General features: G+C 38.0%; 1 protein-coding gene across 4 annotated transcripts in view; it reads left to right on the top strand.

Moving 5' to 3' along the window:
- Positions 1–21,948, top strand: part of asic2 (acid-sensing (proton-gated) ion channel 2) — a 391,924-nt gene that overhangs the window by 356,977 nt on the left and 12,999 nt on the right. For all 4 annotated transcript variants that reach the window (XM_065255498.2, XM_065255499.2, XM_065255497.2 and 1 more), the window contains 3 exons: positions 3,149–3,299; positions 10,016–10,072; positions 16,671–16,824. In XM_065255498.2, the coding sequence (XP_065111570.2) occupies positions 3,149–3,299; positions 10,016–10,072; positions 16,671–16,824 (362 nt within the window). The remainder of the gene's footprint in view (positions 1–3,148; positions 3,300–10,015; positions 10,073–16,670; positions 16,825–21,948) is intronic.

The raw sequence follows: 21,948 nt of genomic DNA on the forward strand, positions 1-21,948 counted from the left end.
CTTGCCTGGCTGTCAAATTTCAAATCTTCATTTTTGATAAAGTAACTGTTCCAGAGGTCAGTTTAGCCACTAGTCAGACTGATAAAAAAGCATAGATGGGACGTTAACTGTGGGCCAGACACGAAACCATGACAACAAGCATGCGTCTGATTAAACCGCTAATAAACGTGAAAAAGCTAGACTTTATGGAAAAGACAAGATTGTTTTCATTACTGCAATCGGTCTTCCCTCTACCATGTTTATAGTTTATGCCTTTCCCATCTCAGCAACTCGATATTCAAGTCACTTAGTTCCTGAGTTTGGTAAATATGACTTAAGAGACTGTGCATGTCAAATTCTTGACTAGGAGACTCATATTTAATTTCGATATTATGTTTGAAGTCAGTATTAATTACATGTAATGCATTGCACATATAAAAAACACTTTATAACCTCTGAGCAAAACCAAAGTCATTTTAAGAAAGTCGTGTCACTCCGCCGCCATATTTGTAGGGCCTCCAGTGGCTGGTTGCATAAACTGCTTAGACCAGTCTTACAAACTTAGTCATCTAATTTTTTATTCAAGACTGGTCATATCATTTTAGGCAGTTATAAAAAATGTAGATTGGTCTAATTTGAAGCCAAAAAGTAAGACTGTTTACTAGTTCTAACTAATTTCTAGTTTGTCAGATTAGTTCCTAAGACAAAGTCTTAACTTTGTGGCTATGTTTATGCAACTGGCCACTGGTCTTGTCAGAACAAGACAAACCAGACCTGTGGATTCATACGGAGACCCTATGAAAAAGTATAAAGGCTTACGCTGAAGTAATGCAAATAAAAAATTTTAAAGGTCCCGTTTTTCCAGATCCCATTTTTCAAACTTTAGTGTGTAATGTTGCTGTTAGAGCATAAATAATACCTGCGAAATAATAAGGCTCAAAGTTCAATGCCAAGTGATATATTTTCTTTAACAGAATTCACCTTTCAAAGCCTACAGCGAACAGCCGGTTTGGACTACAGCCCTCTACTTCCCAGTTGAATCACATCAAAATAAGAGTGTTTGACTAAACTCCGCCCACAGGAATATGTCAGTCGCCAGCTTTGGCTCAAACGGCTCTGCTAAGCTAAGCTGATGTCGAATCACAACACACTAAACAAACTACACAATCAGAACTTGATACGTATTTCTGAAGGAGGGACTTCATAGAACAAGGAAGACATCGTACCGTTTTTATGACAGTGAAAACAACGCTATACAGATAAGTCAATTGTGTGAAAAATACTGCGTTTTTTACACACGAAACATGAACATGTTATATTGTGCACTGTTAAGACAATCATAGCTTCAAAAACAAAAGAAAAATGGGAGCTTTAAAATGCTGTTTGCTGAAGAACATGCCATTGAGTTTGTTTTAAAGAAATCATAGCAGGCGCTTTTGTCAATGTTTTCCCTGTAATACTTACAGTCAGCTCCAGAAACTTGGTTTACTTCTTTAATCCCCCTGCAACGGTAAGACAGGTCTTTAAAATCTTCCCACCTCAAAGTAGCTTTGATTTATCGGCATATCACCGCTGACCAATTTCATTTGCCTGTCAGACATCTTTCTTCTGATCAGCTGCTGTGAAATATCAGATTTTGAATCTGTGCCTGTGATGCTCTGTGGTTTCCAGGAACAGTTGGAAAGAGATTATGTTCCTTTTTATCCTCTCCAAGTCAGGTCATTATTCACATTTTGCTCCTCTACTCACACTTCATTACCCATAATCCCCCCTGTTAAACATAAATAGAGCTAACCTGCACAGAATCATGGGTAATGCATTCTTAGTGTATGAGGCTGTAGGCGACCTATTGTTTTTGGGCAGATGGGCTCCTCCTCTCCACCTGGCATTTTCTTGTGCCACACTTTCCCTCTTGTTGTCTCTTTTGTCATCCAGTCTGAGATTTCACTTTATAGTTTTCTCTCTTGACAATTCCACCCACCATTCCCCTCTTTCCCTCCTTTTCCATCAACCGCCAGGTTTACGGGATGATGGCCAGTTCAGTTTGTTTGCTCATTGAGGGTTTTTGGAGTGTGTTTTTGTGTATGGTGAGATTGATTTGTATGGCAGCAGATATTCCCTCCAGCCAGTAGACACGTTCCAGCAGGATGCCTTTGGTTGTACCCAGCAAAATAATAATCTAAGACCTAAAGTATAAAACAGCCAGTGTCGTCTATAAATCACTCTTTCAATTATCACTTTATAAAAATATATTGATGGCAGCTGATCTGCATCCTTGTACAGAACAGAAATAGCTAGCAGCTGTATGGACCTCAGTCAGTGTAGCACCATGTTTCATTTTTTATAGCAACTAAATCGAGGCTTGGTAGGACAGAAATGCATTGTAGAAAGTAACACAGCCTCATTTTCATGCACGTAAAAATCGATATGGCATCTACAGTACCGTGACTAAGGTCTATCAAAACTAATTCACATTTTTATGACTATTTTTGACTGGCCAATGCTATAGCAGTCTCAGACATCTTTCCCACGGGTCATTGGCTGAATGTCTGATGCATATGGCACACAAAATTGGAAACACTTTGGGATTTTCTAAGTCATAAACTAATTGAATTCTGCAAAGTTTCCGGGAGTTGTGTGTGTGTCACCTTTTTAACAGTCTGCCTGGAAACAAAGCAGAACTGTGATTGGTTGCTTTACATGCCAGAGAGATGGCCTCCTGTGCGGTCCTTCTTCAATGAAACCTGCAATGGAGTCCAGACTTTCTGCTGGCTGTCTGAAGGTCTGGCTACGCAAGATTAATGCTACAGTAGTCCTGCACTTTGCACTGACACCTACTGGTGTGGATGTAGGATGTCACAAATGCTGCCATTAATAATATTTCACCTTATCTCTACCAAAAGGAGTATTCAACAATGGGTGTCAGCATTGTTGAAAATAAAACCGCTTTATCCTGGTCCTGATATGGTCAAGCGTGCTATAAATATTATTCGATATAGAAATTTGATGTTGACATGTAACAAAATCACTTTAAAACCATGCATGTGTGAAATGTCTTTCAACTTACATATGCATTCTACACCTCCATTTCCCCTGCAGTTGACTGATTATGTGAATGTCAGTCGCATGCTCATCAATCTGTTTAAATCTCTTTATCTTGTTCCTTCAGCTAACCTATCTTCCACCTCCATGGGGCGAGTGTGTGACCAGAGCCCTGGAATCAGGCCTCTTCGAGGTGTACAGCGTCTCTGCCTGCCGAATAGAGTGTGAGACGCGCTACATCGTAGAGAACTGCAACTGCAGGATGGTCTACATGCCTGGTATGTCTCGACCAGGTTATGTCTTTGTATTTTCCCTTACTTTCTAGCAAACTTACACTTTTCAAATTGAATTGTGCCTGAGTGCGTTTGACCCCAAGAGCCTGGTTTGTTTGACTAGCGTGGCCAGGAGAGGTTTGGTTAATAGCCCACTTTCAGAGGTGGGCTTTCTTCAAAACAATCACATCCTAATGATAAAAGCGTGCTCGGGCTCAGATTGAAAAGTGCAAGCCTGTGGGGGAGTGGGGACAATCACGCTTGGGCACGGTTCAGGGCAACCATGCCAAATGTGAGTGTTCCCTGAATCTCTTTAACTCTTTCACCGCCATTGACGAGTTATCTCGTCAGTTAAAAAAAAATGTCCCTGCCAATGATGAGTTTTTACAGCATTTCACATTTCTGCTATCATCCACTAGGTGGCACTCTTAAGGGGGTCGCACACTGGACACGCAGCGCCATTCTAAAAAAATAGAACACATTGTTTTCTATGAGTATATGCACACCGGAGCCGACAGGTGGCGCCTGTCCGCGGCGCCCAACCACGACTTAGGAAGTTGCTCACATCCCTGTCGCGCCACAGAGCGCCACTCACAAAGTTTAACATTAAATAACATCATATTTGTCCCAAACCCTTAACGATTAACACTGCCTGCTAACGTATATTTTGCATTTTGAAGTAGACACTATCTGACTAAGCTCAAGCTATTTAATGTGCACTTCTTGTCCAACCCCCTTTACACAAAACACTGAAGAATCCACTAATATTTTTCAGTTATCATTCTGAATCTGATCTCTAAATAAAGTCATTTACAAAAATGCAATTATCTCAGCTTTGGTAAATTTGGAGGGTCTGTTCTTTCATTTGAGGTATTGTCTGTTTCAAATTTCCTTGAAGGCATTAACTTTTGTGGAAATCATAAAAAATGCATGCGAAAGAGTTAATCTTTGGTGTAATTTTATATAATGTTGCAATAGATTAAAAAAAATTATCAAAATAAATATTAATAATGAATATTAATAATAGAGACAAAAAATTAAATAGATTGTTGTTAAAATATCCATGTTACTTGGCAGATATTACGGATACAGTTATATTCCTGTCATGCCTTTGACAAGCCCTAGACTCTGTAAATCGCACGCACACACACAAACAATTCTTTGTTTAGCCAGTCAGAAAGAGTTTGAGGCACTGTCTGCATGGCAGTCATTTTGCGTAATGAAGACATCACTAATAAAGGCTGTGACTGAGTAGTTATGACAAGTTAAGTTTGCACTGTCTGTCACAAACCAACAAGGCCCTATGTTCCCATTCTGTCTTTGTAGATCCCTGTCAAAGTCTTTAATTCCTGATAAACAGTCCTTCAATCAGGTCGTATCTCATATGCTTGCAGAAAGCACGTAAACGTGACATTGTGCGTAGCGATAACTTGATGCCTTCTGGCGCTAGTGGTTTGCAGCTGCCAGTCAAAGCAAACCTGCTGTCAGAGAGGTCAGAATATAAAGCTGATTTAGTGTTTGTCGATCAGAGGTTGTTTGGAAAAAGTCAACAAACTGATGGCACAGCCTTTCTAACAGTACACTCTAAAAACAAACGGTGCTAAATAGCACTAAAAGTGGTTCTTGGTTCGTAATCAGAGGAACCATTTTAAGTGCCATATAGCACCGATTTAGTACCTGTGTAGCACCGGTGTAGAACCATATTGTGCTATGTAGAACCATATGTGGTGCCATAGTGGTGCTATGTGACCCCCGTTGGGTTCTTTATAGGTTATTTAGCAACGTTTGTTTTTAGAGTGTAGCTTAAAGGAGCTGTAACTGGACTGGACTGGTCACATGTTTGTAAATATGGTTTTTAATCTTAAGCACAATGTATATTGCAAAATTAATAATAATAATAATAATTGTTTGTCATAGTTAGGTGATCACAGCTTTTAGAATTGTCACGTTTTTACAGAAAGTGTCTCATCCATAACACAAAAATTTAAGTGTGTGTAAGAGTGTTATTGCTTCTGGTTTGTGCATTTTATTTTCACAGAATTCCTACAAATTGTTTCTGGACAAAAAGTCCAAACATCAGAAAAGAGTCATGCATTTTAGTTTTAATATAATTTTTATAAAACATCTGATAAATTATGAATACATATATGAACACACACACACACACACACACACACACACACTCGTATACAGTACATTTTAGAAAAAAACATTCATATATTTGTTTATATATAACATCCATTATATAAAAATAATAATTATATATATATGTATGTATTAGAGATCGACCGATACTCATATTTTTAAACCGATGCCAATAACAAATATTTGGATGCTAATGTGCCCGATAACCGATATGCTAAACCGATTTTTATTTACTGTTATACTTCTGTTCTTGACATAATAATTACTACAACACTACTGAACTGAACAAACCCTTATAATAATAATCATCATCATCACAATCACTCCCTCTTTGCATACAAAGTAATAAATAGAGGGGTCTGAAAGAGTGAAGAATAATATTAATTTAATGAATAATGTAGAAACTATATTCCCAATACATGGACCATTCCAAACACCCCTATCATTTCGTCAGAAATGGACTGATCCAAAGTTCGGGCTGCGTTTGGCAGCGGGAGAGAGAGAAAACTATAGCGGAGTTGGCTGCTTGTTATACATAGTTTATAGAGTAAAATAGGTGGATTAAGTGCCTTTTTTGGAGTAATATGGTTGTTTTGACCAGCAACATGTAGCCTTCAGCAGTCCAACAAGTAGTTAGCAAAATAATGTTTATCTGGTAAATTTTAATATAACTTAGGGTAAATCTTGTTAAAAGCTTCAGCCTTCAACCCCGGTAAGTGAACAGCACGTGATTTTGTGAGTTCGTCTCTATTCTTGGACAAACTGCATACATTGCTTTTAATATATCAACTTATTTAACATAACATACATTAATGCACAAATAAGATTTTAGTTATAAATGCCTCAGATGCAAAGTAAGTATACTCAAAGTCCTTTTAATGAAGTCGCGTCACTCCGCAGTCATATCTGCTGTGCACGCTGCTGCTGCTGTGAGCTCTTCTCCTCAGATGCGTCCAGCGCGCAATTCTCAATTCTCTCGTTTATCGGTCAATCCGATATTACACCCCGATATCCGATCATCGGAAAATGCTCAAATATCGGGGAAAATATCGGAAAACAGATATATCGGTCGATCTCTAGTATGTATATATATATATATATATATATATATATATATATATATATATATATATATATATATATATATATATATATATATATATATATATACACACACTCACCTAAAGGATTATTAGGAACACCATACTAATACTGTGTTTGACCCCCTTTCGCCTTCAGAACTGCCTAAATTGTACATGGCATTAATTCAACAAGGTGCTGAAAGCACTCTTTAGAAATTTTGGCCCATATTGATAGGATGGCATCTTGCAGTTGATGGAGATTTTTGGGATGCACATCCGGGGCATGAAGCTCCTGTTCCACCACATCCAAAAGATGCTCTATTGGGTTGAGATCTGGTGACTGTGGGGGCCCTTTTAGGACAGTTAAACGAATTGTCATGTTCAAGAAACCAGTTTAAAATTATTCGAGCTTTGTGACATGGTGCATTATCCTGCTAAATTAGCCATCAGAGGATGGGTACATAGTGGTCATAAAGGGATGGACATGGTCAGAAACAATTCTCGGGTAGGTCGTGGCATTTAAATGATGCCAAATTGGCATTTAGGTGCATAAAATGTGCCAAGAAAACATCCCCCACACCATTACACCACCACCACCAGCCTGCACAGTGGTAACAAGGCATGATGGATCCATGTTCTCATTTTGTTTACGCCAAATTCTGACTCTACCATCTGAATGTCTCAACAGAAATCGAGACTCATCAGACCAGGCAACATTTTTCCAGTCTTCAAATTGTCCAATTTTGGTGAGCTCGTGCAAATTGTAGCCGCTCTTTCCTATCTGTAGTGGAGATGAGTGGTACTCGGTGGGGTCTTCTGTTGCCCATCCACCTCAAGGTTGTGCGTGTTGTGGCTTCACAAATGCTTTGCTGCATACCTTGGTTGTAACGACTGGTTATTTCAGTCAAAGTTGCTCTTCTATCAGCTTGAATCAGTCTGCCTATTCTCATTTGACCTCTAGCATCAACAAGGCATTTTCGCCCACAGGACTGCCGCATACTGGATACATTTTCCCTGTTCACACCCTTCTTTGTAAACCCTAGAAATGGCTGTGCGTGAAAATCCTAGTAACTGAGCAGATATACTCCGACCGGCCCGTCTGGCACCAACAACCATGCCATGCTTAAAATTGCTTAAATCACCTCTCTTTCCCATTCTGACATTCAGTTTGGAGTTCAGGAGATTGTCTTGACCAGGACCACACCCCTAAATGCATTGAAGCAACTGCCAAGTGATTGGTTGATAAGATAATTGCATTAATGAGAAATTGATCAGGTGTTCTTAATAATCCTTTGGTGAGTGTACAGTGTTTCCCATAGATCTGAAATTTACTTGTGGTGGTAGCTCGTGAAAAGGGCAATCATTATCCACCGACAAAAAATGGTCTACTATACATGTGACAAAGAACTAATAATGTGTGACACAACACAATACTTTGATTTATTAAACATTAATATTAATTTCACATTATAGTTCATTAATCTAACCACCCCAAACTTTCTTTGCCATAAACAAAGCTTACACTGTTTGTCAAAGCACCACGAAAACACTTGATGTTTTTGCACTGATATATGAAGTAATTTGATGACCCCTTTTATCAAACTCAATATATACAATACTATGTATAGCCTATTAATAGACAGTGCAGGTCTATAGATTATAAATGTGACTGATGTTATAATGGTAATAATTTCTATTAGATAGGCACTTTTACTGCTTCTGCTTTCTATTACTCTTTTGCCGATTAAAAAAAGCTTAATCCACTAATTATTTCAGATTTAAAAGTCTACTTGCTGTCCCGATGACAGACTTTACATTACAGCTTTGCGTTTTTTATATCCTGAGTCAGCTAGAGCTTTGCTCGTTCAGAATTAGCACTGCTTTTTGCTACAATCTCTGTGCAAACTGTTTAGATTTTAGTAAAGATATGGTCTATTAATAATAAGATTATAAAAAAATGGGATAAAGAAAATGAAGCGGCGTGTGGTCTGAAACAGCACTCGAGCTTTAGCGCGGTAGCGCTCGCGGCCGTTCTCCGATGGACTCGGGTTTTACACACAATATTAATCAGACTTGGGACCCGAAGTAATGAACTAGGACCGACCCGGACCCGACTGACCATTTAAAATATAAACCTGGAACCGTACGGGTCCCGCGTCCTCAGTGAAAAAAGACCTCTAATGGTAAAACTCTGCTCAAGTTCAGAAACATGAAAGGATACAATGTGACACTGAGGTTGCTTCGCGTCGCACCCAAATTCATTGAGAAACAGAGAGCACGTGAACGGACACTCAACGGGAGAGACACAACGTGCTTACACGCAAAATGAAGCCAACTTGGATGCTATAAGCATATGCAACCATTTTGGTCGCAGTGTAGTTCCCTGGCTGCTCCGTATGTGCTGCAGTTGATCCAGTTTGCTGCGCTGGATGATGAGTTTATGACGCGTACATCATCTTCACGGTCACCTGAACCCCACCCATCTCTCTCTCTCTCTCTCTCTCTCTCTCTCTCTCTCTCTCTCTCTCTCTCTCTCTCTCTCAACAAAACACCAGTCGAGTTCAGAAAATACGGAAATTCGTAAAGTGATTTTTTTTTCCTGGGCAGGTCGCAATTTACCTGGGCGCAGCGCCCAAGTAGAGCCTATGTATGGGAAACACTGGTGTATACACATGTAAATGTTTCTAAAACACATGCATCCATGTATGTGTATTTATATATACAAAATAATTACACACAGTGCACACACATATATTATGCAAACACAAACTTTTATTTTGTATGCGATTACATGACAGCCCTAATTTAAAATTTTGACTAATAATGTCACATCCATAACACTGGAATAACTTCATTAACATTAATCTCCATGTGACGTAATGTTCCCTATTAATTGCTTTTGATAATAGCTCATGATTATGGTTGGCAATGCCAACCTTTCTATTTCAACAGGTCAGGTAATGAAAGTTCATGATTTCCATGTTAATCTCTCTCTTAAAATTGCCCTCCCTTTTCACAGAAGTCCATTTTATTGCTGACCAAAAGGTGCCAACGTCAAATTGCCTTGCTGGTTTAATGGACGCTAAGGCTAGGGCAATTATCTCATGACTGATTGTGTCTGATTCATATATAGACAGCCTGCTCTAATACCGTAATTATAGATTTCATTAACTGATTATGACTGCTACAGTATTTATTGCACATTAGGGATACATTTGACCTAAGGAGCGACTCTAGACACATGCAGTTCACACAAAATGATGATATTTAAACTCATGTATAAAATTACTAGCAAGGACACCCCAAGGACTACCTAAAATTGACAAATATGTGAAAAGTTTTTCTTGTGATTTAATAAAATAAAGTCTTGCATTGAGTTTGACTAAAGGTTTAAAGGTTTTGTCTTGAATGCTTCATTATTTATAGAAGAAAGGCTGAATATAGAAGAGTCTACTTTTATTTCATGATATTTCTTTGTTTCTGTTTTGTCTCAAGGTGATTCTCCATATTGCACACCTGAGCAGTATAAAGACTGTGCTGAACCTGCTCTCGGTGAGTATGATGAATCACTACAAACAGTCATTAACTCGTATAAACCTTAACTTTCTATAGCAGTCTGACACTTTTACAGTTTACACTTAGAGCCACCCTTCAACCCCCAGTGCCAGAAAATAAAGCATATTGTGAACTTTAGTGACACTTGACAAAGTTTTCTTTTACCCCAAGAAATCACTGCTGAAAGTAAATCAAACTAAATGACAGAATGGAGCAGCTTTGGATTTGCTCTATTGTTCTAGAGCTCGCATGTGCGGCTGCCATAAAATGCGTTGTTGTCATGGCAATCCGCACACATTTCATATCGGCTGAGCATAAAAAAAGGCAAAAACATTACATTGAGGCATACACTGTTTCTTACGGTTATAACTTCTGCGCAAGTATGCATACAGCATCTGAAAAATCATAAAGCACCTTTTCTTATGCTAAAACATGTGCCTTTGCATGCAGTGCTGGGTAGATAACACTTCACAAAGTACACCACAAAATACCACTTCGAATGCGTCCAAACCAAGTGCAATTCTTCGAATGCGCTAGCTTGCTTGCATTGTAGATGCAGTTTAAGTCAAGGTGTGCTTGACCATCTGTCTCATCAGTAAGACCGACTGAACAAATGAAATGTGCTTTGAATCCTGATTTATTACTCTGTTCATTTTGCTGCATCTATCTCACACACACCGGCTGATGCACAAACATATGCAGGTTTCTGTTCTGTTCTGACCCTCCAAAAAAATCCAATTTTATTGAAAAACTAATGAAAACAGCAGCCACCATCCCGGTTTCATCATCTGCTCTGCATCTGCCTGCTGTGATTAAGGTTAGCTTTAGAAGATTAAATGAAATTGTACAAATTATAAAATAACCTGTCAAGCTTCGTAAGCCAAAATACATTTCGGTGGTCCATTAATTCTTTGAATCTGCTGATGTCTATATGTTAGCATGTGTTGTTTATATGGTGCTTTGTAAGGAGATTAGCTTGTGGACAGCCATCTGTATTGACTTTATTAACTATATTAGACTAATAGTGTGAAGTAACTCTGAACATATGCTTCAGTTCTCATAAAAATAATTACATTACTTCTTTACATAGTTTGATTCCTCTTGACACAGAGACTTCTTATAAACCTCTTATAAACATACCCCAATTAACATTTCTTTTGGAAACATATTCATGGAAAAACAAAGACTTGAACTGTGCAAAATCTTTCCTCACAGAACATAGTCTGGCCCTCATTAACTCTCTCACTACACACGCATCTGACAGCATACACCAGTGGTCTATCCCAAACCTAATAAGCAACTTGGCTTCGTGTTCACTAATTATCTTCCTGTAATGAGGAAACCGATCAGGACACATCTAGTACTGTAGACCCTCTTTTTTTTTTTCAAAAAAGTTTGTTTCCTCAGGTTATATCGGTCTAATTTGATACACAATTACCTTCATATGTTAGCTCTGTGTATGCAATTATGCAATATAATGTCAAAAATAGAAGCAGCATTCTGAACTGCAGAAAGTTTAATGGGTAACGTTTGACCTCAATCGACAAGTAAAGACATAATGGCACAAAAAAAAAGAGGCTGAACAGCTTGTCCAGAAACTTTCGCTGCTGGCATCAAAATGCTTGACAGCTGGTTCTTATCTTTGGCAAAGTGGGGAAGAAATTATTACCAACCTCAGCTTTCTCCTCACAGGACCCAGAGGATAAGGAAAAGAAATGCTTTCTGATTCACAAGAACAATATGCGGATTAGCACATTTAGAAGAAAGTGAGAGGCTATTAGAGGTATGAAATGGGAAATTGCCATGTATTAAAAAACAAAAGCCACTCGGATAATTGCAGTTTATACTTGCAATTATAGACAACACACAAGAAAAAAACACAAGATTATCAAATCCCAAATTTTATTTTCATCATTCAGAATGGAACGATAACACGCCAAATCTGCAATATGACACACTTGTATAGTTTTCTTCGCATTGAGGGGTGCACAATTCAGTGCATTTTATTACCATCTGGCTGCACATTTTGACAGATTCAATCAGTCATTCAGATATTGCATGCTTACAAAAATGTGCAAAAATGTGTGTACTGTGCACTAATTTCTATTACGTACTGCAAAAATAAACTATTTGAAGCCTTTTTCAATTGCTGAACATTTGGGGTTAGTACACAGGACTTGCAATGGGCAACGCCTGGAGAGGTTTATAAGTCTTAAGTGAAGCTGTGAAGTTCACACATTGAAGAATTACCATGATTATAAGCAGATTTGTGTGTGATCATTTGTCTGTGAATTAAGTTTAACTTAATTCTTCAATTAAATGACATTGCTGGCAGTGTCTTAGACAGGGCTGGATTGGGAAAGAGGAGGGGGTTAGGAAGTGAGAAAAATAAATAGAGGGAGAAATAGAAAAGGGCAGAGATGGATGAATTTTAAAATGTTTCTCTGAAAGGTCAGATTCTGTCTCCAGGTTAGGCGAGTTATGAGCTGATTAGAAATCAGAGGACGGCAGAGCCAAAAGCAAAACATCTCAGCCCTTGGCAACAGCAAAAGATCAGGAAACTGTTGCCATACGAATGTTGATTTTTACCTTTTGTTTCTTTCAAAGACCCCAAAGGCTTCCCAAAAACCCAATCTTAGTCAAAGAAAGAATCATGTTGAAAAAGCACATGGTTTCGTTCCCAAAGAACACACATACTGATAAATATAAAATCATTTTGGATTAAATGGTCTTCCAAATGCATAAATGTGTTATGATTAGCAATAGTATAAAATTGTCCTTTCGGGAAGCAAACTAAATATTTCAAGATTTTAACAATTTTATGGTACTCCAGTGATTTATTTTAACTGCCTAAAGTAGTTGCAAATGAGCACAATTTTTATGTATTAAATAGTCTCTGATAGAGATTACATAGAGTATTAGACAGCAAATGAAAGCGACATAATGACCAATGTATTACTGTTAGGCTGTACTGGCGCTAAAGGTGTAAAGTCAATGACAAAAGATGAGTATATCCAATCCAGCTGTTTATTTTTGTGCAAAAATCATGGTTCCCAAGCAAAATGAAAAACATAAAGTGATAAAACTAAGCAAAGCAATAAAGAAAAAAATTATATATATATATATGTGTGTGTGTGTGTGTGTATGTATGTATGTATGTATGTATGTATATATATATATATATATATATATATATATATATATATATATATATATATATATATATATATATATATATATATATATATTTATATATACATATACAGTAGTGATGGGCGATTTCGAAGCACGCTTTGAGAGGCTTCGAAACATTTTTGAATCTTTTGTTTCAAATCATTGGTTCGGAGCTTGTTTCAAACTGGCCAAAGTCATGTGAACGAGGCTTCATTACGTCATAACTGTTTCGAAAATCCGACGATTCACCACTAGGGGGAGTTGACCACAAATGACCAGTGTAGGTGAACTCGGTTCAGTTTTATTGTAAAAGTTTATAAAACATTCGATCCTTCTGACTAATAACACTACCATTTTGTCTACTTTTTGTTTATAGACAGATTTAATTACAAAAAATTATTTTTAAATACGTTTAAAGTTTGGTGCAACAGAATTATTAAATAAGCTTTGATTTAAACCAGATTTAGGCCTAATCCTTGTTGGTGCAACCCACCCTAATGCCTAGCGTACACCAAAGGATTTTCACAGTCCCAGACTAAAGACCGGCAGTCTTTAGGAATCTAACTGGAGTCTCGGCGTGCTCCCGTAGTCTCGATCGTTAACTGTGAGGTGATAATCTGCAGTCGGCGACCCGATTTATGCCAGTCTTTCTTTAGTCTTTCATATCAAACATGTTTGATATTATCCCAAGTCCCAGCGTAGTCTCATGACGTAAAACAATCAACAACCAATAAACTCGTTCTCCGGAAACAGGAAGCCATCAGTCACAACAAAGAAACATGTCGACGGACGTGGAAACACAACGAGCGCGAAGTAGGCGAAAATGGACCGTGGATAAAGAGGAACGCATTGATGAGCGGTGGGCAGAGCAGCCGTGTCTTTTTGATGTAAACTGCCATTCATACCACAAAAAAAAGTGGAGTGATATTGCCTGTATGTGTTAACATGCTAACTCTACCACTCTATTGAATGGCATAACGTGCTAATGTTTTCTGGTATGTGCTTACATTCTTCACACCGCAAGCGTGAGCAACGCGTAAGCGGCGCGTGTTTTTTTCGGCGCCCATGTTAAGCACAAGCACGTACACCGCACGCGTGCGGTCATACATGTGACGCCATAAATGTCATAAATGTGTGTTTCAAACAGTCATGACTTTGAGCAATGTAAAAGAAAGCAATGAAATATTTAAAAACATCAGAAGACTGCGCTGTCATTCACTCTCTGCCCAGCAAATGAGTCCTCATATAGCTTAATACTGCAGAGAAACAGATAATGTACATCTATAAATCTAAATCTTATGCTTCAACTGTTGACGGGAAACACGATCGACTGCTTCATGCTGTCAATCACTGAGTGATTTTTTTTATTTTATCTTAAAACGTAAGAGAAACAGATTTAATAATGTGCCAAGGGCTTTTTATGTCTATAATTGTGTATTGTGTCTATATCTGTCATTACACGAACCAGAACAGCACGAAAACAATGTGGGTTAAACAAATCACAGCTATATAAATTACACTGACCGTCAAAAACCGTCTTGAAGAGGTTTTGCTCATTAATGCATATAAAATAAAGTAATGTGAACTTGAGATTTTTATACTGCTATTACAGTTTTTCTCAGTCGCTTTGGTACATTTCTCCAATCATACTCACAATTTGCAAAACAGTAAGTGCATTTCTCAAAACAATTCGGACAAGTAGCAAAACACCATGGATAACCTGCAAAAGCCACTCTCTTACTCAAAATTCATCTCTCAAATATCTGTGTCAATGAACATGTCATTGCCATCAGAATGACAAGTCATTGTGCATGGATAAGACAGTCAAATAGTTTAGTCACGTTGTCAATATAACAGTTTACTCTGAAGTGATTTCCTGATGTAAACTATCGCTAAAGTTTTGACGACAAGTATTGTAAATTGTAATTTACACCTTAGTGTAAGTTATGTGGGAGTTTGATTGCAAGAGACTAAACAAAATTTACATTTACGCTTTTACTGTTTGTACTGTAATTCATTGACAAACCATGTCATTGCCATACAGAAAGGAAAAGCACTGCATAGCCCAAAGAAAAAAAGTAGAAATGTGAACATTGAACAATATCTTTAGGGAAAACTGTACATGCAGTGCTGTCTTACACTGAAGTCCTTCCTATACCTCCTGACCCAGCAAGCATGTTTTGCTAATCAGCCGCCTGAGTTAGCAAGCGCAGTTCGCGGAGAGGAGCTGCACGTGCTGTAATGACGACACAGCTGTTTCACGATTGGTCGGATTTACCACATGACAACAATCACGTGTGTTTCGTGTGTATTTTTACGCCCTCAGTTCCACAAATGCTCACAAATCTTAATTTTTTTAACAGTTAAAGCTCTTTTCATGTAGTTGCGATGTTATATTGTGTCATCTTTATCAAAATAAAATGGATAAAAAACGTAGACCCCACAACTTTGGTATTTAAATAATATATGCTTATGTTGAACTTTATTCTTGTAAAAACAGATGCTGTAAGCCTCTTCAGTTCCACTCATGCTCATACACGGACATTCAAAACAATATAATTCACTTTTTATGTAGTTTACATCTTACAAATCATGTTTAATGCGATTAAGCAAGCAAACGACACGTGATCAGCCATTCTTGACGTAAATGCCACAAACTACAGGAAGCACAGCGCGTCCGACTTCAAGTCTCCGTTTTCAGCTCCTCCCCGGCTGCACGTGGCTAATCTTGCCGATCGGTTACATCCAGCAGATGTCGAACACACCTATCGTTTTGAGGAGGGAAGGAGATTTGCTTTTTTGAATAAAGATTATGACGGCACATGATTTTTTTCAAAATAATGAAGCTCAAAGATAAGTCATTTGTAAAATTACCACAATATTACAAAACAAATGACAGTTTTTCATTTTATTTTCATGGCGACATTAAGCTTTTTAGTAAGAATATTAGAAAGCACTGTCAGTACTTTGATGGTCATGGTGGTGGCTTTATCAAAACTTTTCATCTTTTTAAAGGTAATATAAAGTGCAACAGGTAACATTTCTTACAAGTGTTGACAGTATTGATTTAAAACTTTTCTGGCAAGGCCGAAAGTGGAATTACAGTACCTTGATCTCTGTGTCTGTGGATGTGTATGACTGTGTGTCAGAAAAAAACATTAAAAAGAACCTCAATAAGCAGAGAACGAAATGACAAGCCCACGTTCTTCAGCTTGTCAGATGTTCTGCTGGGATGTCATATATAGAAAGTTTTCCAGGAATGCTGCCTTCTAAATAAACTGACATGTATCTTCCTTTTCCTCTCTTTACCCCTTCCTGTCTCACCTTATTTTCTTCATGACTTCATCTTTTTTTTATCTACTTCTGCTCTCTTCTTCTTTCTCGTGTACAACTTGCTTTTCTGGCTTCCTTATTTCTCCAGCTGCTTTGTCGGCTGTTGAAGGCACTAACTGCATCTGCCGGAGCCCGTGCAACATGACCCGATACAACAAAGAGCTCTCCATGGTCAAAATCCCCAGCAAAACCTCTGCACGCTACCTGGAAAAGAAGTTCAACAAATCTGAGAAGTATATCACGTGAGTGCATCCCACACCTTTCTACTCCAGCACATCAAAACCACTTTGAATTCGACATCTGAAGTACTTTATCTGTGATGTGATTTCTTCGCAACTCTCCAAACTTTTTAATTGTTGTCCTCGTGTTACCCTTTGCTGGCCACATACTTTAAAGTTGCACACCTCATTACTGCCACCAATTTGCGAAAATTACAGTTAATGTGCCGCCTCATATACAAGATCACAGAGATACTGGCATGGACTTGTTAATGATCACAGGCACAAGGACAGCCTATATTGTTACCCTCTACATCAAGAATGCAGTGATAGCTCTATAGTCGCGCGCAGCCAGGCATCGTACATCATGAACTCGGCAGCTTATTCTGGTATAGAAACTACCTACTGAGATAGAAAGAGGGAATCTGATTTAATGTAATTGACTAACCACATTTTGTTTTGTGTGTGCATGCTGTTTAGGAGCTAAAAAAAGTTTATTCTACTATACTTACTGTATTTCAGTACTTATTCCAAAAAGATGTGGAGCATCAAAGTTTGATTTCAATCACTGATTTCACAATGATTTTAACTTTCTCATGGCCTTTCTTAGTCAGTATTAAAGATTTTAAGTTTATATTTTCACAGAATCTTCTTTATGTTATAAAGGACGAAATATAGAAAACTGTAAACCACTAAAGCTGCGTCAAGGCTCTCTTGATTTTGTGGTTGATGTCCTCAGGGCAACATTATGTTGACCCTGGGACAACATTTTAATCAGCCAATCAGATTTCAGAAATACGTTTTTCAGTTTAAGTTTGAGCTTACAACCAGGATTGGCTGTTTTTTAGACCATTGTTTTTCACTTATCATGTCCCTCTGATTTTAGGGTTTGGTTATGGTTAGGTTTGGGGTGGTTTTAGGTTATATTTCGAAAAATGTTGTCCTTTGGTCAACACAATATGTTTCCCTGAGGACATCAACCACTTGGCAAAATTAGTATCGAGCACTAAGTCACATAGGGAAAAAATGGAATATACAGCAGTGGACAAAAGTAATGTCCAGGGGCATAAAGGCAAGCCACAGCGTATTAGGGAATCTGCTTTTTCGAATATACTAAAGAATGCATAGAAAAAAGCTCACATGTAATAAATCACACATTGACAACAATTTTGTCTGTTATTAATATACAAAGTACTCAGATGCAAAAGCTGCTAATCGCTAGCAATTCTAGTCAGAATTTGATTCTGAAACCGCTCCGTTGGGCTGTGATTATAGGGCGTTTAAACCTAACCAGTACAAAAAATGCCTCTGCACTCAATTGGATAGACCTACAACCAATCAGAGCAACCGAGTGTGTGACGTATGTTGAAATGGCGTCTTTTGCAGCCTGACCGAACTGCTAGTTATTTCGCTACAATGACATTAACATTATGATTATACTAAGTTTGAGTTAAGGTACATCGACACCTACTATGTTTACAACATTTCATTCATATTACAACATTGTGAGATTTATTTACTAAGTCATTCAGTCAGACTCTCTTATCTCTTACCAGAGCTCTTATCTTCTAGAACAGACTCGATGGCAGAATATTCATACAGTATCTCAATTCTCCAGTCCAGTGGCAGGCGTCTTTGTTGTAAACGGATTCAACACAAGCCCTCTTTTGTCACGTGCTTGATTACGTTACTGTTGATCATCAGTCCATCATCGTATAAAGCCTTCCCTGACAATTTGATGGTCGGACAGTTTTTGTTCGAGTAGCGCCACAATGGAGCGACTCCATTTCCCCAGCCTACAATGTTGTGGGCGGGGCTAAATTCGTCTGGCACCCAGGCTAGCTAATCGCCACCTCAGTCAAAAATAAGATAATGATATTAAACGAATGCTCTTGGCACATATTATATTTTCGTTGAATGCTTTCACTTCAAATCCGCTTAATCACTGCCTAAACCCAGTCAGAAATACTACTTTGTTGGCAAAATCCATTAAACCCCACGTCTGTTTGTCAGCAAAGTCCTTGAAGTGCATGGAAGAGAAAAATGAAACGACCTAGGATCTGAATACAACCCTATTGTGGCAGTCACATAGATGACAGCACCCCCTAATGTATGGTTCAGTTTCTTTATTTTCACATTTTGAATTCTGACTTTCATTATTTGTGGTGTTTCTAGTTGCATCTTTAGTGATTTTGCAACTGTTTACCATGTCTTGTCTGAAGAAGTGGATGAAGAACTGCCAAAAAAGCTTGCATGCACTTAGAGAGTTTTGCGGTGAAAGATAGTCAAATTTGTTTTAAATCCTTAAAGTGATAGTTCGGCCAAAAACGATATTAAACCCATGATTTACTCACCCCCAAGCTGTCCGAGTTGCATATGTCCATCGTTTTTCAGACAAACACATTTTCGGATATTTTAGAAAATATTTTAGATAGGGGTGTGCATTGGCACTGCCCTCACAATTCAATTCAATTACGATTCACCAGGTAACGATTCAATTCAATTCGATTCTACGATGCATTGCGATGCATCAGAATTCTACTGTACACAACAAGGCAAATTTTTAATAAGTCAAGTAGTAAACTCAAGTGCAACTATTCTCAACAAAAACGAAAGCTGACCAGGGCTCGCAAAATTTTAAAATCCCTGGTAGCCCTTCGGGCAGACACTCTTTAATTTTTGGTAGCCCGAAATGAATATAAGTAGCCAGAATAAAAAAATAGTTTAATGTAGAATATTGATAAATCCTGGATTTCCATGTAAGCCAAATATTCCTGCCCATCCCAGCTAACAATTTGGTTCCCAAAACGTTCCCCTATTTTCCAAGGTTTTTGGTTAGCCAGGAATGTTTTCTTTAAGAAAATAAACATTCCCCTAATGTTATTTTTAGGTTATTTAACGTTCCCCTAACGTTAGAATAATTTAATTGTTATATTACTGAAATAATATATGAATGTATTATAACACAGGTTATTTTTTATAAAAAATACCTCAACACATCACACATTGTATTTAGATAACATGGTATTTTATCAAATATATAAACAACCAGTGACTTTAACACAATATAGAAGACTTAAAGCAGATATTTATTAAAAAGGAATAAACATAATTCCCTTTATATTCCCCTAATGTTAGACTCTGAGGTAAAACGAAATGACAAACACACATTCTATTCGCTTTAGGTAAACATATCTTACCACTGCTGTTTAGTCACCTATCAGCTTGTAACATCATACTCTCAATAGCCTAGACGTAAATCACTCAAACATATTTTCCTTCTCACATATTTAAGTTACTAACTGAAGAAAGAAAAAAAATACGATAAAACAATGTTAGTCTATGAGGTAAAAATGAAATGACGTTATTTTATTAAATGACTTGAGTTCGCGCAAGCAGGTGCTCGTGAAGAATCTAGCCGGTAGAAGCGCGTCCAGAGGGTCGCGCGCATATATCAGACGTGCACATTAGAGGATGAGTTTATTTATGCTTTCACTTCATTTCCTGACAGTTTCACTTGGTACGTGAGGACAATGACTGACAAGAGGACACCGAAATACATACACTATAATTACCTAACTAAATCTGAGACAAAGAAAAAGCATTAAAATATTATTTCCTCCCCAAGATTGCCCGACAGGCAGGGTGGAGATACATTTTGGTACCCCGACAGGAATTCACAATAGAAACGAGACGTCGGGCTAGCGATTTTGCGAGCCCTGCCCGAGATGAGAATTTTACACACAGCGTAAGTCTTGTTCCCCATTAACTTCATAGAATCCGAAATGTGCCCATATGTCCACTTTCCATGGAAAAGGGTGCGTTTTTATTTACCCGTCTATCACGGTCATCTCCAGAAAATAAACATAATCGAGCCGCCATCTTAGTCGCGTCCACATTCAGGATGAGAGCTTACGCAGCGTACAGAGTTTCTCTGCTGCTGCTCTGTCCCCCCGCCCTCCGAATTTGTCATACGTCACTAAGAAAAGTGCGTACACTACGCTAATACTCTCTACTGATTCTAAGATGGCGGCGCTACCGGAAAGTAGTTAATTACGTTAATAAAATTTTAAATATGGATATTTCTACAACAACACCACACGGATTACCCTCAGAAGACCTTTGTTTATCATCCTGGAGCCGTTTGGATTTAATTTGTGAAGGATGGACGCACTTTTTTTGGACTTGAAGGCCGTGCACTATGGCTGGACCCCGTAACATTAAATTTAATCAACTGAAAGATCTAAAAATTTTTCTAAAATATCAGAAAATGTGTTTGTCTGAAAAACGATGGACATATGCAACTTGGACAGCTTGGGGGTGAGTAAATCATGGGTTTAATATCATTTTTGGCCGAACTATCCCTTTAATTTCTTTTCAAAGCTTAGTTTCTGTTTATACTCCAAATGCACATGCATACAAAATGTTCAGTGCATCTTCAATAAAATATTTAAATATTGTCATTGCACATAGATGTCAATTGTTTAAAGATGTCCAAATCACTTTTGGCCACTACTGTACAGTAAAACAAGAATGTATGCCAGACTTTCAAGTGACTATAGTGGTTCCTTGTGTAGGCACAACTTTACCTCCAGGTGGACTGATATGCACCCCTTAAGTTATAGCAACAGATTACAATTGGGGATTTAGGCAGCCCTGGCCTATTTTGTGGACAATACATATTAGACATTCAGTGAATGGCTCTGGGTGGTCTGTGTTCATCCTGTCTGAGCCCAAGATTAGGCTATTCCTTGTCCATGACTAAAGACATCGGATTCTAGAATCAAAGCTTGTGTCTACATTATGTATACTTAAAATGTAATCTCAATTTATGGACATGCTTCTTTATGCTAAAAGCAATATACAGTAAGACATTAGATATGGCACTGAGACATATTCATTTTTCCTAAAGGCATTTAGCTGACAGGTTAAGAACACTTTTCCTTTGTGTCAGGAAGACTCGGGGAGTTGCTCTTTAATATAGTTAGAGATATAACATCCCCACCATTCATTAGTTCATCGTCATAGAGATAATCTTGTGATTGATGTGTCTGGGACGTAGAGCTCGTGGGAATACTGACTCTCACTCATTCTCTCAACTGTATAGACACACAGCTGTTGCTCAAGCGCAGAGTCAATTAAATCAGC

The sequence above is a fragment of the Paramisgurnus dabryanus genome, chromosome 3 (assembly GCF_030506205.2).
Source record: "Paramisgurnus dabryanus chromosome 3, PD_genome_1.1, whole genome shotgun sequence".
In the NCBI taxonomy this organism is placed as follows: Eukaryota; Metazoa; Chordata; class Actinopteri; order Cypriniformes; family Cobitidae; genus Paramisgurnus; species Paramisgurnus dabryanus.